The sequence below is a fragment of the Perna viridis genome, chromosome 8 (assembly GCF_037379345.1).
Source record: "Perna viridis isolate PV_CMFRI_1.1 ecotype Kerala chromosome 8, ASM3737934v1, whole genome shotgun sequence".
NCBI lineage: Eukaryota > Metazoa > Mollusca > Bivalvia > Mytilida > Mytilidae > Perna > Perna viridis.
Window position 1 is genome coordinate 22,470,048 of NC_142452.1, and position 17,203 is coordinate 22,487,250.

The 17,203-nt window shown below is 31.7% G+C and overlaps 1 protein-coding gene across 1 annotated transcript; it reads left to right on the forward strand.

Moving 5' to 3' along the window:
* Positions 1-1,021: 1,021 nt before the first annotated feature.
* Positions 1,022-14,728, forward strand: LOC148609858 (adenosine deaminase AGSA-like). The gene is made up of 9 exons (XM_088541300.1): positions 1,022-1,386; positions 4,164-4,313; positions 4,767-4,833; positions 5,921-6,131; positions 7,478-7,605; positions 8,358-8,563; positions 8,997-9,154; positions 10,037-10,239; positions 10,924-14,728. The coding sequence occupies exons 1-9, from the start codon at positions 1,047-1,049 to the stop codon at positions 11,057-11,059; spliced, it is 1,599 nt and encodes a 532-aa protein (XP_088397426.1). The 5' UTR covers positions 1,022-1,046; the 3' UTR covers positions 11,060-14,728.
* The last annotated feature ends 2,475 nt before the right edge of the window (positions 14,729-17,203 follow it).

The window sequence follows — 17,203 nt, forward strand, 5'->3', positions numbered from 1 at the left end:
AATCAAAATAATTCCTAATGTCCCGTCAAAGTCAACCAGGACTAAAAGCCACACGTTAAATTAATTGATCTACTCATGAAAGATATAAAAATATCAAGGCACTTAAAAATGACCGCAAACTATATTCTTTTTTTTTTCATTTTATCAAAAATCAACGAATCAGAAAAAAAATGTGAAGTCTATCTGCGCACAAGGTGTTACCGTAACTCTTCAGATGGACCCTTTTTTGAACGCACCCTATATCAATCCCCGTGAATAATTTTTTCAAACTTAGCCAAGGACTAATGCAAAATTTTGTGAAAATGAGACCCTCTTCCCACAAATAAGTCCGCAATATGCATTTTTTATCCTGAATACTCCCATCCTGAGCCTGTACGGACTACCATAAAATTATAAAATTACCAAGCATGCAACCAGAATACTCATTAAAATAATCCACGTGAATAATCGCATATTTTGACACCTGACAATGCCGAATTCCATTAATTTCTCTGAGAATTAATTATAGCTTGATATCTGAGAGGTTTGTCTAAATGTTACTCTCTATGCATGCTATTACTCCTCGTTAAATTAAATTTTCATAGTTTGAACACGAATAAGCCATTTAAACAATAAAACTGTCTCTTGCATTTCCCCCAATTTATATTCCAACTGGAACTATTGTAAAGTAATTGCTGGGGCATTATTAATAACGACATAGACCCGTGATGTCTATGATAAAGCACGTTAAAATGTTCGGAAGTGCAGCAATAATTCAGTGGCCCTTCATGATTATATTTAGGCAAATTCGAGCAAGTTGGATTCCCCCTTTCATCTTGGACCCAACTGGAACCCCCACATTTCAAGACCTGTAAATGATCTAATGAGCTGAAATACTTAATAGATTAAAAATATTTTTGATAGGTGGTTGTAAATTGGCAGAGAAGACTTGGTCAATAACTTTACACAATTATTTTATTTATTCTCTACTTTCACATTCGCAATGAAACAGACTATAGAATTATACTATAAATAGCAGCGCACTTGCTGAATGAAACCAAAACAAAATGGTTATAGAGCAGACAATGTACAAGGTTCTTTTTGTCAGTATTTTAGCTGTGCCATGTGTGCTTTCAGTACCGTTGCACTCTTTACCAGAGTCTAAACAGTCATACTTGAAAGCGCGACAAGATTTTCTAAACGCCGAGGAGAAAATGAAAATAGGAGAAAATATAACGTTTACAACTAAAGAAAAAAGGGTTAATGCTATTCTCATGGAAAAGAAAGTAGCGGAAATAACCAGATCTCGACATGGGGCACCTTTTCCTCCAAGTATTCATTTCTTTCAAGGAAAGAAATTAATAGAAAATAGTACAGTTTTCAAAATAATACGGAAAATACCAAAAGGTAAGTACCAACGCGCCTACTGTAAAAATCGGTAACATGTACATGTAGTAACTATTGATTTAGTAAAATAAATTGTGGTGGCAGGAGTTTTTCATAGAGGATACTTAATATTTCTTCACACAGCGCTCATAACTGTTGTATTGCTTTGTTTTTAAAATAAGCACTATCTGTGCTGTGTAAAACGTCATTATTTTAATGGTAAAAGTTACATAAATACAGCCTGATTATGGTAAAAAATATATGTCCTGTTTCCTGGTTGAATTCGTCTACTCTTGATGTAACAGTAACATAATCAACAGGGAAATACTTTTAAAGAGTCTTTCTAAATTTGTTTCAAAAACATTGAAATATTAAAAAAAAATGAATTAATTTAAGAATTATGACATTTTTGACTCTATCATTCTGTGCTACTAAATTAAGCTCATAAAATATAGTTAAGTAGGCAAAAGGTTTTAGACATTGATTATAAGAAGAATTCTTATCTAACTGACCGAACTAAATGACTCCAGATAAGCTTATATGGTGGGTCATATCTTCATTGAACTTCAAAATTTCTATCTCTTTTCTTGTACGATCAATAAGTTATGTTTATTGCTTAAAAGTCCTTCTTATAGGTGGAAAATTACTAAACATCACTTTAACAGGAAAAAATACAATTCTCACTTATCTAATATGTAATATACACATCTACACAACCACTAATCAATACACATGATATCAATATGAGTACATGTATTGGAAATCAAATACATATGACTTTGGTGACATGTTTAGCTACATGTACTGGAGAATAAATTGATTCACATGGATCAATAGGTCCTCTTTAGACATCTGTCATGCAAATTCAGTCTGTCAGGCATCTTTGAAATAAACAGTAGTCAGTTTAATAATTTACCAAATATTGTTAAAACCTGTGTCTACTGGGATTTTTTTTTACCAATTTGTTATATCTTGATGATAGGTATTTTTTATTGTATTAATTATTATTTTATTATTTGTTGCATTATTTATTTATTCTGTGTAAACATCAGGCAATGGGTGGCACATCTTTTTTCTCAATTTGTTTTTTTTTTGCCTTAAATATATTTAATACATTGAGAAAACAACTGAACAGCTTTTTAAATTTATCCTGAAGCATCTGTGATGTAGATATTTTTTGACTGCTTATATAGGGAAAAAGTGAAGGTTAATTTCACAAATGTTACAAACACTTTGGTGGTTATTTCTGGAGGGAGTTCATCTTGTATAAATACTTTGTTAATGCAATAATATCTCTGCGTTTTTTTTCTCCTTCATGTGCCACACCGTATACACATTTTGCCTGATTCTTAGAAGGAGAAGTACTTAAAAGGTGATTTACTTGCCTGTAGTAAAACTGACTTGTGGTAACTAACTTTCATTCACTTGATTCAGTTTAAAATGAAGCCTTTTTTTTAAATTACCATGTAGCAAAATAATTCAATGTACATGTATCTGAATGGAGGTGAAATGTGGCAAGTTCCTACATACTGTTCAACACAACAGAATGAAGATGACACTTATTTTTATATGCAATTGTCCCAAATTTTTCAAACATTTTCTTCCTCTTGTTAAGAATGAAATGGAGCTTTAACTAATTAAATAACTAAATTTGATGCAAGAACCAGTGTATATGTTGCTTCCCATTTAATATTATCTAATTATCTGTATATATATATATCTGATATTTATTCTATTTTATACAAAGGTATACAGAAAAACATATTATTGTATACATTAACATATTTGCACGATTGTTGAGGAAGATGGCAGTTGTGAACAAAAATTAAGAAGACAATGAAGTGTTTGAGAGAATCATTTACAATAATAACTTGTGTTTGTTTTGTTTGATTTATTATAGTTTTCAATTTTATGATTTTACAGTTTAAAGTAAATTTTTTATTAATACATTTATTTCTGTCCACATGTTAGGCACTGCATATTCATTGCCTAAATTGTGGACAGAAATAAATGTATTGATAAAAAATTGCATTCGTACATAATGGGCATACATGTATTCAAATTTTATCACTATTTTATTAAAAGTGTGCTTATATGTAAAAGTTTAAAGTCTAATTATACCTACTGTTAAGGTTGTGACCAAAATTTAAGCATTTTGCAAGAGTTATCTCCCTTATTCAATACAAAATCCCATAGAAAATGTCTTTAAACTGTTTCTTTTTTTTGTCTACATTCATTTCATTGCATTTTTTTGTAGGATTCATGACACAAAAACACTTTAATTTCTTCTGTTTCATTTATTAATTCAGTGATTTTATTTTTGTTACTTTATTGGTTGAGCTACAGTACATGTAAAAGACTGCACGTAAAAAAATAAAGAAAACCCTACTTCATTCACAGCATTTTACTACCCTAAGATAAATGGAGACTCATAGGTCAAAGAAGATTTACCACTTATACAACAGGTGCTTGCTCTCTAGTCTTTTGGAAAATGGTGGTGGAAATGTAAGAAAACCGCTGAAACATGACAATGCATGCCCCTTGTTAGGTTAGTCAGCATGACCTCCAGTTCTTCAATATACTATCCACCTCAGGAGGTGATAATGAATGAACTGTTTTAGGAGACCCTTAGCACTAACAAGGGTGTATGGATACAATTGTTTGTCCAGGAACAGTAAAAAATGCTGGTCATGAACAGTTAATGATTAACCAAAAGATTTTGGTAATGTTCAATGGTCAGGACAAGATAATTTACTCACATAGTTTCCTAAAACTTGGATATAAATTTCTATTTTTAGGTGGCGCCTTACACTTACATGACTGTTCCATCACAGACTTATGGTGGTTAGTGAAGAATGTTACATACCGACCTAACTGTTACATGTGTCAAAGTGCTAACAAATCTATACAGTTCCATTTCTTTGATAAACCACCCAGTAATCCATCAGGTATGTAAGTCATCAAAGTGTTCTAGCTAACATCTAAAAATATAGGGCTCAGGAGATGGGCGCATTAGGATGCACTGTGCTAGACATACCATAAACCCTAAAAATGAAACACCTAAAATATAAGGTATGAAAGAAAAAGGAAATTATCCCTGTATATTTTTTGTAGAAATGGCTTAGGTAACCCCGTTTATGAAAACTTCATCGGGGCAATTTGAAATTAAGAGAAGAAATATAGGAGCTTTCACAAGTGACAAAAGCATCTAGACCTTTGAGGGCGGGTCATGACATCCATCCATTTCTACACGTGTCTAGCCCGGACTTTGCATTATTTTGTTTGGGTAATCTTTAAATTTTAATGTCCCTAGAAATTACTCTAAAAGAAAATGTCTAACAGATTAAAAACAATTCGTATTAATAAATCAACAAATGTTTAAGTACAATTTTCTTTTGTAGGCTGTAAATGGACATCAATAAGTCAAGCAAGAGGGAATGCAGGAGATAAAACAGCATTTGATCAAATGTTAGTACACATCTACAAAGTCATTAGTTATATATAGTCAGTGCTTGAAGCATGAAATTAATGTCTGAGGGCTTTTTGAATAATTACTTTATACTCAGTTACTTTTGTGGTTAATTATTTTTGTTATTTTTATGGTGCGCAGGAAAGCATGAAAAATAGTTCCCATGAAATCGATTTTTAACAGGAGGAAATTGATACTTTATGAACATGTTAATGACAAAATGACAACTGCAAAAACTTGTATGTTGACAGTAGTTGGGTTCAATTTTTGGAAAATTCTGACTTAATCAATTACAGGAGGGGAATTCTTGTATTATATTTGTTGCCAGACTAGGTTTAGGCTTACTAAAGTGAGGCATCACTTCAAAAAAGTATGGAACTATAAGGTATATGAAATTTCTAACTTGAACCCCTGAAATTGACATGGTTGTACATATCAGTGATATGGTTTGTAGTTGGAAAAAAATGCTGTCAGATGGAGAGCAATCAAATGTAGAGAAAAACATCTTTCTGAAATATGCAAAAGATTTATATAAAATCTGTACATTTGAAAAAAATTACATTTGTAGATGCTACAAGGACCATTCTTACAAAATGCCAAATCTTCCAAGAGTTAAAAAAATTTAAGTTTCACAGTGAGTGTGCTCAGTCATTCAAGGTGCACCTTGTCCACCAATCCATCCATCCAAATTTCTTCCCTATTTACCCTGACTTGTATTGAATTGATGGAATAATTTAAAATTTGGTATAAAGATGGGCATATATTGTAGACAATTCTGGTTGCTGTCATTTATCAACTTTCTGTATGAGTAAGGGTATATCTATGGTTAAACATTGCTCTATAATAACAGATTCTAAAGTTATCTCAAACAAAATGATACACATTGTCAATAAATAAAGTTCATCAATTTCTAGACCTCCATCATCTGGTATAAATTTACTTTTCTAACAACATCCTACCAGGTTATTTTGCATACCTCACTGTGGGGTCACTAAATTGTGTACATAAGCATTGTTTATAGTATTGTTGACAGTATTTGAATATCAACAACATTTACAGACAAATAAGGTATTTCATTTGTTACAGGTTATATAACAGTATGAGCATTGTTGTAGACGAACCAAAGAAAGTATATCCAACTATTGACGATGTTTGGCGCCAATTCCTTCATGTGTTTGATGTCGCTAATGGTCTCATCAACTATGCTCCTGTCTTCAGGGACTATTTTTATGAGGCTTTAGATGAGTTTAGACTAGATAATGTACAGTATTTAGAAGTCCGTGGACTATTACCTCAGGTATAAATTGAAATCGCTTTCTTATAAAAATACCACTTTTAAAAATTGTATCACTATTCAACTATACCTTTAATATATATTATGCAAATTGCTTATTATCTACAATACTGCAAATAGATCTTGTACCAAAAAAAATGAGAGACACTTTCCTACTTCTCCATTAAGCAGATGTATTATTGATATCTTCCAGACATGACTTTAGAGCAAAATGATTAACCTAATGTATTTTAATACACACATATGCAATAAAATTATACCCATCAATAACAGAAAATGTGAGACCTGTTAAAAAACATTTTTATCAAAAGATTTTCCTAATTATTTTCTCACAAATGATGATGGATAAACATACTTAATTTTTTTATTTAAAAAAACTTTGGTTACAAAACTTGATACTGGGAAAATTGAGCCAAAATGTATATTTTTTGGCATGTTTTTATATAGGTTATTTAGGGAAGTTTCCTTATATTGAAAAACTAAGTCATACAAATTTCTTTAACATTAATTAAAAAAAAGACACTTTTCTCATATTTTTTCATATCATTTAAAAACAAATTAGGATCACCAATTTAAAAAAAAAGTGTAAAATAATGATTACCTTAAATACCTATCTATTTAGGAATCAGACATATCTTACAGTAACAGTGACACATCAATGTAACACATTCAACACACCAAAGCATATCTGTTAATCCTCCCATAGAAGGGGAGGGGAACTCCCGCAAAATCAATGAAAAGTTTATGATATCCCACATAAAACTGTCAGATTGGTGGAGGTGTTTGGTCAAAATTACTATTATTTTCTTTTGAAAATACATTTGTACTAAATAATTGAATTTTTGCATTATAAATTTGCTTTTACATGAAATTTTCCCACGCAAGAGATTATGTCAATGGGGGAGAATTTGACTCTCCCAAATGAACTGTTCCAAATTTAACAGATATGTTGGAGGATAGTGATCATGCCAAAGTACTTTAACCCTGCCACATTTTTCGCACCTGTCCCAAGTCAGAAATTTCTGGCCTCTCTATGTATTAATTAATTTTCACTTTCAGTTACTTTTATGTTGCTGGAGTATATGGTTCAACTATTTTTGCTGCACCTGAATATAATGTTGTTTTGAGGCCAGCTGCAGCCAGCCCTGTGATGTGAGGGTTCCTCATCATTTACTGAAGACCCATGGGTGGCCTTGAGCTTACATTTTTCATCCCAGTGGGGGTTGTTGTCTCTTTGATATATTCATCATACCTATTCTTTTATATTCTGTACACTTAGACACAGTACTTCAATGAAAACGAAGATTTATGGAAGGCCTACTGACATGTTCTAATGTATCTTCTTATAGGTGTATCAGTTAAATGGACAGATACTGGATAAGCCAGCAGTTATGAATATCTACAATGATGTCTTTATACAGTTTAAGAAGGACCACTCAGATGTATCCGGTGGAAAGTATATCTATTCAAGTATAAGGTACTATGAGAAAGAATTTTGTAGAATTTGGAAAAACCAATAAACATAAAACTATCTTTCTTACCACACATTTTGCCTAGAAGTTGTTTTTTGTGTTTAAAGTGGCAACAATATGCAGAGGCTGGTACATGTACTTGATATGTGTATATACAAATGCAGTTCCCATAATCCACTCTAAATCAGAATTTATTTTAATTTTAGTAATGATAAACCATGTTGTCAGCCTAAAAAATGTATGAGTAGAGGGTTGTCTAGTAACACTTTAATCACAAACTGAGAATCGTTACATAGCCTTATGCTTCTATTCCCATATGTTTACTTTGTAACACACAATATTAAATGAACAATAAAATTTAAAGAAGATCTGAAAACTTGATTACAAACACCCATCATCCATTTTATTTTTAAACTAGGGTAAGTAGGGGTACTTTTTTACAGCATATTTTTCTGAATTTTTTTACCTTGTTTCTTGGAGCAGTTATTTGTTTTTATCATTGCATATCATAAAAATGATGAGAAAAGTGTGAAGAGTTGGCACAGAAAATAAAAAAAGTCAGGGACACCTGAAACATATTATGTTTTGGCAAATTTGGTAGACAAACACACAGACACAAATAAGCAATAGGGATTCAACAAGAAACAATGTCACAGTGTTTCAGTAATGGTATTCAGAGACTACAACAAAGCATAGGTACATGTAAATGGAGAATAAGAAAAAAATGAAATCTCACCAATGTTCACTGTTTTATCAGGTTTGGTCCACCAAGCGATATTCTGAAGGATGTTGCGCTGTCGATGGAGTTGATGAAACAGTACCCAGACACCTTTGCTGGATATGATCTTGTTGGCCAAGAGGATCCTGGAGAACCATTGTTGTATTACATTGATGCTTTACTATATCCACAGCAACAGAATCCACCATTTAATCTTCCATATTTCTTCCATGCTGGAGAAACAGGTAAATATAAACTGAGTGGCAGTAAATAGTATGCAAAAAAGTTTGTTAAAATATTGTGTAGAATTAAGCCATCAACTTTTATAATATATGGTACATGAAGTATATAAAATGCTTTGCAGGGCATAGCTTGATACAACATAGTTTGAACCCTGAACAGCTGGGCTAAGTATGGATAGACAATTCAAGCTTGATGCAGCTTTTAAGTAATTGCACCAAACCCAAGTGTCTACAAACAATGACACATATGATGACAAAGATAATAGAGCTACATATATGTATACTATTAATATGAATGCCATTTTTTTTTGTATAAATACTGCAAATTGAATTGGTCAAGATTTTCTTACATATGTTATATACTCATACAAAAATCCTTTAAGAATGTGCTACAAGGGTTAAACTACACATACATGCACTATACATATAATTATAGACTGGCAGGATACTTACACAGATGACAATCTGATAGATGCAATACTGCTCAATACAACTAGAATTGGTCATGGCTATGCTCTGACAAAGCATCCTAAAGTCTTACAGCAGGTCAAACAGAAAAATATTGCTGTGGAAGTGAACCCTATCTCTAATCAGGTAAAATGTAAGATAATCGCCATGAAATCTGATTTGTTCAACGTGTCATAGTTTTCCTTTCCTCTTTTGTCTACCCCGGGCTTGACTTTTAATGAGCAACTTGGCGGGTGTTTCTGGGAAAGCAGAGAACGCTTACCCTACCGGTGCACCTGGTCCATGCTCCCAGTTTTTAGTGGAGTCCAAGTTGCTCATTTGCTTTTTTCACTTTGTATGTATGATTTTAGTTACTTTAAGTTCTTTGTTGTGTATGTCTGTTTTCCATGTCTGGTCTTTGTCCCAGGATTACTTTCTTTTGATAACCGCTATAACCTTGGTTCCCTTGATTATTCATACCAGACATGTCTGTTAGGTCCTGTGAATTTACTTACTTTTGAAACAAAATTGTTGCGTGTAGCCAAACAAGATGAAGTGCTTGAGTCCCATAAATACTGTAAAATTTGTAGAATCAAAATCAGAGTGGATTATTGTCAACTGTATACTGTGACTAACAATCCTACAACATTTGAACAAAATCCATACAGCGGTCTCTGAGTTACAAATACAATACGTTCTTATTGTGTAGCATGTACAGATACAACTAAGTCTCACAACTCCTGTAAAATTTCTCAAATCAAAATTGTGGCACAATATTACATATGGTAACTAACAATCCAACAAACTCTGAACAAAATCTGAGGAGTTGAATCCATAAAGCCAAGTGTGACGGTCGGACAGACGAACAGACACTGGTATATCTATGTCCCCTTCCCAGTGTTAGTGGAAAAAAAACACAAACACAGGACTACATTTTGAAGGTTGATTATTATATACCCACATGACCCAGAAAGTAAATTTAATGTGTTGAATTTTGAATAGATTTTTGCAGTTGTAGGTATATTGTAGGTGCTTATGTTGGTTGATGATCTGCGGAACCACCCTGCATCTAGTTTAATAGCCGATGGATATCCTGTTGTAATTAGTGCTGATGATCCATCAGTGTGGGGAGCTAAGGGCTTGTCTTATGACTTTTATATGACCTTCATGGGTCTGGCTGGAAAGCAGGGTGACCTGAAATTTCTCAAACAGTTAGCATTGAATTCACTAAAGTGAGTATAGTAATGTTAAGATTGTTCAGGTATTTGTATAGTCAGAAGAATGAAACACTCCATAAGAAATCAGGGTATAATGTACCAGTAAGACATGCAAAGAATTTCTTTATCCCAGGTTGTTTTCTATTTTTTAACAATGCTTTTGTCAAAGTTTACCTCTTTCTTCTAAAAAGGATGTGACATTTTATGTGCAACTTGGTGGGTGTTAATAGAAAAAAAGAGAGTGCCTACCCTCTCTGTGCACCTTGTCCATGCTTCTAGATTTTAGTATAGTCTGGGTTGCTCATTTACCTCTATTTCTATGTGCATGGTATTTTGGTAGTATCATCTTTGATATGTATGTTAACATGTATTTTCTTTGTCTAGTTGCTATCCCTGGATTGTTTTCTTCTTTTATTACTGTTTCAATCCTGGTTCCTTTGATTTCTCTCTATAAAGCCATAACATAAGAAGATGACACAGTGTTAAAAATATGGCTGCATATTGCAAACCAATTAATTTCTTTTCACTCCAGAAAAAATTTCATTTCCCTCTTCCCTGAATATATAACATTTTTGCAACCAAATGAAATTTTAATTTTTCAGCAATTTGAAATGCTTACTTCTTTCTTTTCATAGTGTCTAAAATCCTGTTACCTGTGCTATGTCAGTGTGGTCAGTCTCCTTATTCTTCTATTTTTAGATACAGTGCCATGTCACCCCAGGAGAAAATGAAGGCAATCAATCTGTGGAATTTCAAATGGGATCAGTTTCTGGATGAAGTTTTAGCAACATACTGGAATGAAAATAATATTAGTGTACAAAATATGTTTGGATAATATCTCAAACCAAAAATGCCAGTTTTTTGGGGGGTTGGGTTTTCTTTGTTTTTGGTTATGAATACAGTAGATCCTGTTTATTCCAACACCACAGTCTTGTCAAATCATATGTTAGGCCTACAAAAAAAATATGTCTGTTTCCTGCTACCCCTTTTTGTGCTTAACCTAAACATTTTATGGTCATTCAAACACTGTTATAAAAGTGTAGATTGTTTCCCCACTAACTCAATGTAAAATATTTTTGAAAAAAATATTTAATTCATTACCACTGTTAATCTGCCAACCCATTTAAGCCAACATTACTTTTCTAGTCTAAAGGTTTGGATAAGAGAGGTCCCTCTGTAATTATTATAAAATCTACATTAAGCAATGGTATTAAAATCAATTATTATGGTGTAATACTACAAAATGCCTCTTCTAAAAGAATTCATGTTGGGTGTCATAACAGCTGATTTTAATTATATTGGACATCAGCATTTGTAGTTCTAAGCAAACGGATTATAATTTTAAAAAGGCAAGTATGATGGATATTGGTCAATCAGCATATATTGTGTTCTATGTGATAGACCTTTTTATAATGACCACCTGTCTTGGGTCAGTCTGACCATTGATTTTGCTCCCCCTTGGGGTATCATTTAAAGACAAGTTTGACTATTTCAAAATTGTAGTCAAGTATTAAAATTTTACATACTTTTTTGTGAAAGTGATGGTTGTTTACCTTTATTACCATGGTAACATGTTATGGCCCTTTTTTACCACTGTACATTTCATCCTACCAAAGGTACATGGTATTCTTATTTTGTAGATTAATTTGACAAATGGACTGTGTAAATGACCGTTGTTAATAAATATGTAACTTATCATCATTCAGTGACATAACACTAAATAGAATGTTATGTATCAGTATTAGCATGTTATTGAGAAGAAAATTTATTTTAATGGTAAAAAGGGCCCGAACTGCCACTTAAATTTTAAAATACATTTGTTATAGTAAACCAGATATGCCATTGTCATTGTCAGGGATAGTAGTGAAAAATACCAGTCCAAAGACAAATATGTCTTCACAGAATGACTAAATAATTCCACTCTCTGTTTATTTTACTTAACTATCCCTCCTGTTCATGGTTGTTTATAATACTTTATAATTCCAAACCATGAGTGTTTGTAATTTGTTTTTACATTTTTATTGTGTTTTTTTATGTATAACAAAGGTTTGATTTATTGATATACTTTAAACATTTTAAATTGTTTTATCTCTTAAATTTTGCAAGTCTCAAAAAGTTTTTGGAACTGTTTCCCATCAATTTTACATGCCTATTGCAGTAATAAATATTCGTGTATATAATGATATTAAGGGGACCATTTAATACTTTTTATGCCAAATTTAGATATTTTTATTTATTTATTAATAATGATAATAATATTTCTTAAAAACATAGTGCTTTAAAGGAACAACCCATGTTCAAAACATTTCACAATTTGATGCATGTGTTAATTTGATATGGTTTCAGATTTTATAGTGCTTTGTTTTTTATGGCATTTTTATTTATAGAGTTATTTTATGTAACTGTGGATATTTAGATTTATAATACTTAATTAAACCACTGGGTGGCTATTTCTGTGGTAAGAAAGTCAGACACAAAGTTTGGATTGGAGAAATACTGTAAATTTAGAAATTATTGTAGGCAATATTTATAGCAGTTTTTGCCATTAAAGTTAAAATTGTTTGCCATTTTGAGAAAATCTTACATAAGGAAAATTTTCATAAAGCAATTTATGTCTATTTTGATTTTGAAGTAAAGTGAAGCTTCAGGCAGTACAACCTTGCATACCAAGATATCCACTTCAAGGGACTCTTTCTAATGGAGTTGAACACACTGATGCTTCACTTCATCTGAGATAAGTCAATGTATATTTTATCAAATTAAAATGCCTAACCTGGAAGCCCGGATTATATTTACGTTCCACAAGTTTAGCGCAGATATATTGTGCATATCTGTCGTTGATGACCTGAGTCTATATTTTAGCGATCCTAGGAAACAGATTTATTAAATGTCAAGCCAAGTGAGGCAAGAAAATTTTGGGAGAAAGCATATGTAAAAAATAAAGAGTTCATGGGAAAATGTTTTTTGGGGAGGGGGCATACTCCCAACATGCCAATCCATGGATCCAGGCTTACAGTAGGTACATGTACAACTCATTTTTTTTCACAGATGTATACTTAGTCACCATGTTATGTTAAGTTTGGTTTTACAGATTCTATTGCTGATGTCTTCTTTCATTGCATTTGATTTTATTGATGGAGCTACCCAAGTAAATGAAGTCCTCTACTTCCTCAAACTTGGCATCTTCCTGTTTTATGTTGGTGAAGGGACACACTGATTTGTGAAGTCTTACATGCAATTTTGTTTATGTCGAAGTAATGGCTAATCTGTATTCCACTTTCTTTATATATTTCCATCAGTTTTCTTCTTTGACAGTCTAGAATTGAAAATCATAATGCAATATAGTCTGTGACTTAAAGCATTGAGGTCGAGGTTCATATAATTCACAACATTGATATCAATACATGTACATGTAGTTCTTCTCACTATCTGGTCAAAGAAAAGCATAGATGATACAGTGCACTCCTGTTGCACTCCATTGGTGATACTTGCACTCCTGTTGCACTTCATTGGTGATACTAAGCAATTTTGTCATATTGTAGTTGTGAAGATGCTGCATAAAAAGTTGTAAAAATGTTTTATAATGTTGAAAAATTTAACTGTTCATCTTACTGCCGTCAGTATTTTACATAAGTATTATGGATGCTACAAAAAGCCTTTTATTAAATTCAGAGGATAAATGTTTGTAAATTTTACATATTTATGGTTTTTTTTGACAGATGTCATTATACATTATTTTACCTCTTTAATGTATTTTGCTGGTCACATGACACATTTTCACTGAATTGAAAATAGATGTTACATATTTTATCCCAGATGTTAATAAACTTGTATTAGGGGACCATGTGATATTTATAAAATCTTAAATCAATAACTGAAAGGTTTTTAATGAAAATATAGTGCTGTGTGGAACAATGTATGTACAGAAATTTTCTGTAAATTGATTTATATCATCAAATGTTTAGGACTTATTTATTTATTTATTTATTTATTTAGGGAGTTATGTTTTGTAAAAAATGGAGTTTGGATTTACCAAACTTTTAAACAATGAAACTACAGAATAATGATACCAACTCCATAGTCTGTAGCCATACATGAATTTTAAAGATATAATATTTCTGCTATATATAGCACCAGATTGAAAGAATTTTATTTTTTTAACTTCATTTTTATCCAAATTGTTTTGTGTTTTAAATTGTCGAAACTGAAAAATAAAGTTGAGACAATGCATTTCTTGAGCATTTTTTTTAACAATTCTTATCATGCAAATACATTGCAATTTGATGATGATGAAATGTAAGTATGGTATTTTATGCATACTTTGTTATTGTAAAACCTAACAGAATAATTAAGAATGAAATTAAGTGAATTTTAATTGGTTTGTGATCAATGATTTTGAGAAATTTTGCAATGATTTGTTTTAATACAATGTCATTTTTAATCACCTGTACCATGAATGCCACAATGTATGTGTAAAATTAAATGAATTTATTTTTTAACTGTTTTAATTTATAGAGATACTACTAACTCTGCCGTTATTGTTAGTATTTGTTGGTGTGCCATCATCTGTTAACTTGCGGTGTAGCTATTTCTCTGCTAACATCCACAATGGAGTTCAGTAATTATGTATCACTAACCAGCATAGGGTGGTTGCCCCATCTACGCTTGAAAAGTTTGGTTGGTTACATAGGAAAATGGAAAATCACTGGAGCACCCCCCCACCCCTCCTCAAACAGATCTGAATACGATAAAATTTTGGCCTACAATATAAAGACGTTCAAGATACAGACTATTAACAAATAAACATAAATGACATCATGTAACATTAAGTATATATATGAGATGCATTTATGATGACTTCAAGTATCCCCAATCTTGAGTTTACTATAACTAGAGTACCAATACTTGAAATGCAGTTTCCAGGATCAAATTACTCAAGGTTACAAAGGACAAGTTAACAACTGTGAATGTTTTCTTTATATAGGCAATATACTGCCTGTAAAGAGAAATACCAGTACTTGAAACATACATGCATCATCTTGGATGGAAAGTATAATTTCCAGAAATAAGCTGCATTATATTGAATGATACTGGGTAAGATTAGTGTCATATATACATCACACATGCATAATGATAAACAGTGAAAACAAAGGTACGTGTGTATTACATTGGACACAACATATAAGTTCCATAATTGCTTTAGTTACATGTATCTTAATTTAAATGATATTGCAAAAAGATTGTCAAAACCTTCAGCTTAATACAATTTGTAATCCTAACATAATGTAAAACATTTTAAGTTTGTTTGTTTTTTTTTTGTTTTTGTTTTTCAGAAATATTTGTTTTTAAGTTGACATTAATGATTGCAGAAAAAAGTAATTGTAAATCTGTGATTTCTCGTTATTACTATGAAAATTTTCCACTGAAACTGTCATGGTTAACTCCCAGAAAAATCAAACCACATCCCCATACATGTATGTTGACTTAATATTCTGATGTATCTCTTTGTAAAGAATGAAGTAAAAAGCTCATGATTGCAGAGCATAGTCGATCCCATAATATCTCTCCCTTTCCAAGGTTAAGACATCATTGCAGGAACGATTTAAGTAGTGGACACATTTAACAGAGAAATGATAAAGCTACATGATATCAAATTTTAGAGAAAGTAGGGCTCTGATTCATGTAAAATAAGCAATGAGTTCACCTCATCTTGATGTGCAATAATATACCTTATTATATAAGTAGCAGTGATATATTGAATGTGACCTGGTTAAAACGTTTTGATTAATCACACTGAAATAAATTCAGTAATTTCGTTCTCAGACTTTCTCTCGCCAAAATGTCACAACACAAATATCAATCTGCCTATCATCATATTTAAAATTTATGAAAATAGTAATAAGTTATGAAGGAACTCTACATAATAGAATAACTAATTGGTAAATGTGAATAACCAAAATATAATCACTCATGCTAAGAACCCAATAAGATTAAATGGGGCACTGATCAAGTTCTGCACACTCGTTTAATGTTTTTTTTTTTTTAGATTTTAATTTGGTTATTCACCTTTTCCAATGAATTATCCTATTGACATCATTAAATATATCAATGTCGCATTCATTATAACTTTAAGTGCTTCAGGAAGAATTTAACTGACTGTAAATGTAACAGTCTAGTAGTATCTCAGTCTACTTTTATATGTAAATCAGTGTTAATTCAGATAATTTTGGGCAAGGTAACAATTTACTTAAGTGACCTATGCAAGAATTATTTCAGAAACGTATCAACACTAATAAAAAAAGATAAAGTAGAAAATGTGATTAAAGCTCGCTAGGTAATATCCCTGATTCTCCTCAGAAATCATTTAGGAAACACATGAAAAAAATTGTGTCATGCTATAAAAAATAGTGAAAATTTCAACAAATTGTATTCAGCAGTTTCTGAGGAGATGCAGATGGGAATAGGGGATGGATAAATGGATGGAAGGACAGACAGCATAATCATTTCACATTCCACTTTGATAGGGTATAATAAATCAGAATATATGGAAAGGAAAAATTCATGGAAGATCTCCATAAGGACAAGAATCATACCAAAAAATGTTAAAATCTCTATTAAGTAGTTCAGAGTTTTCATTTGCTACATGTATAAGACAGCAGTATAAGATTTAACATCTGTCATTAGACAGGAACTTAAAACGCAAAATTTCTCAGGCCATTTTTATACAACATATCTGCAGTTGATTCAAATTTTCTTGTTGCTTTGTTTATTTGGAAAATATATAGAGTTTTATATTTTACTACATGTATTGGTATTATAGTGTCTTTCAAAAGTTTTTGTGTACATTGTACATGTACTTGTATTGCTACATGTATATGAAAGTACTCATTTACAATTTTAAATTATTCTCATCTAAAACAGAGATGTTATTATTTTCAACTCCAGGGTTGCTGTTTCCAAATGGCCTAAGAAAGTAAAT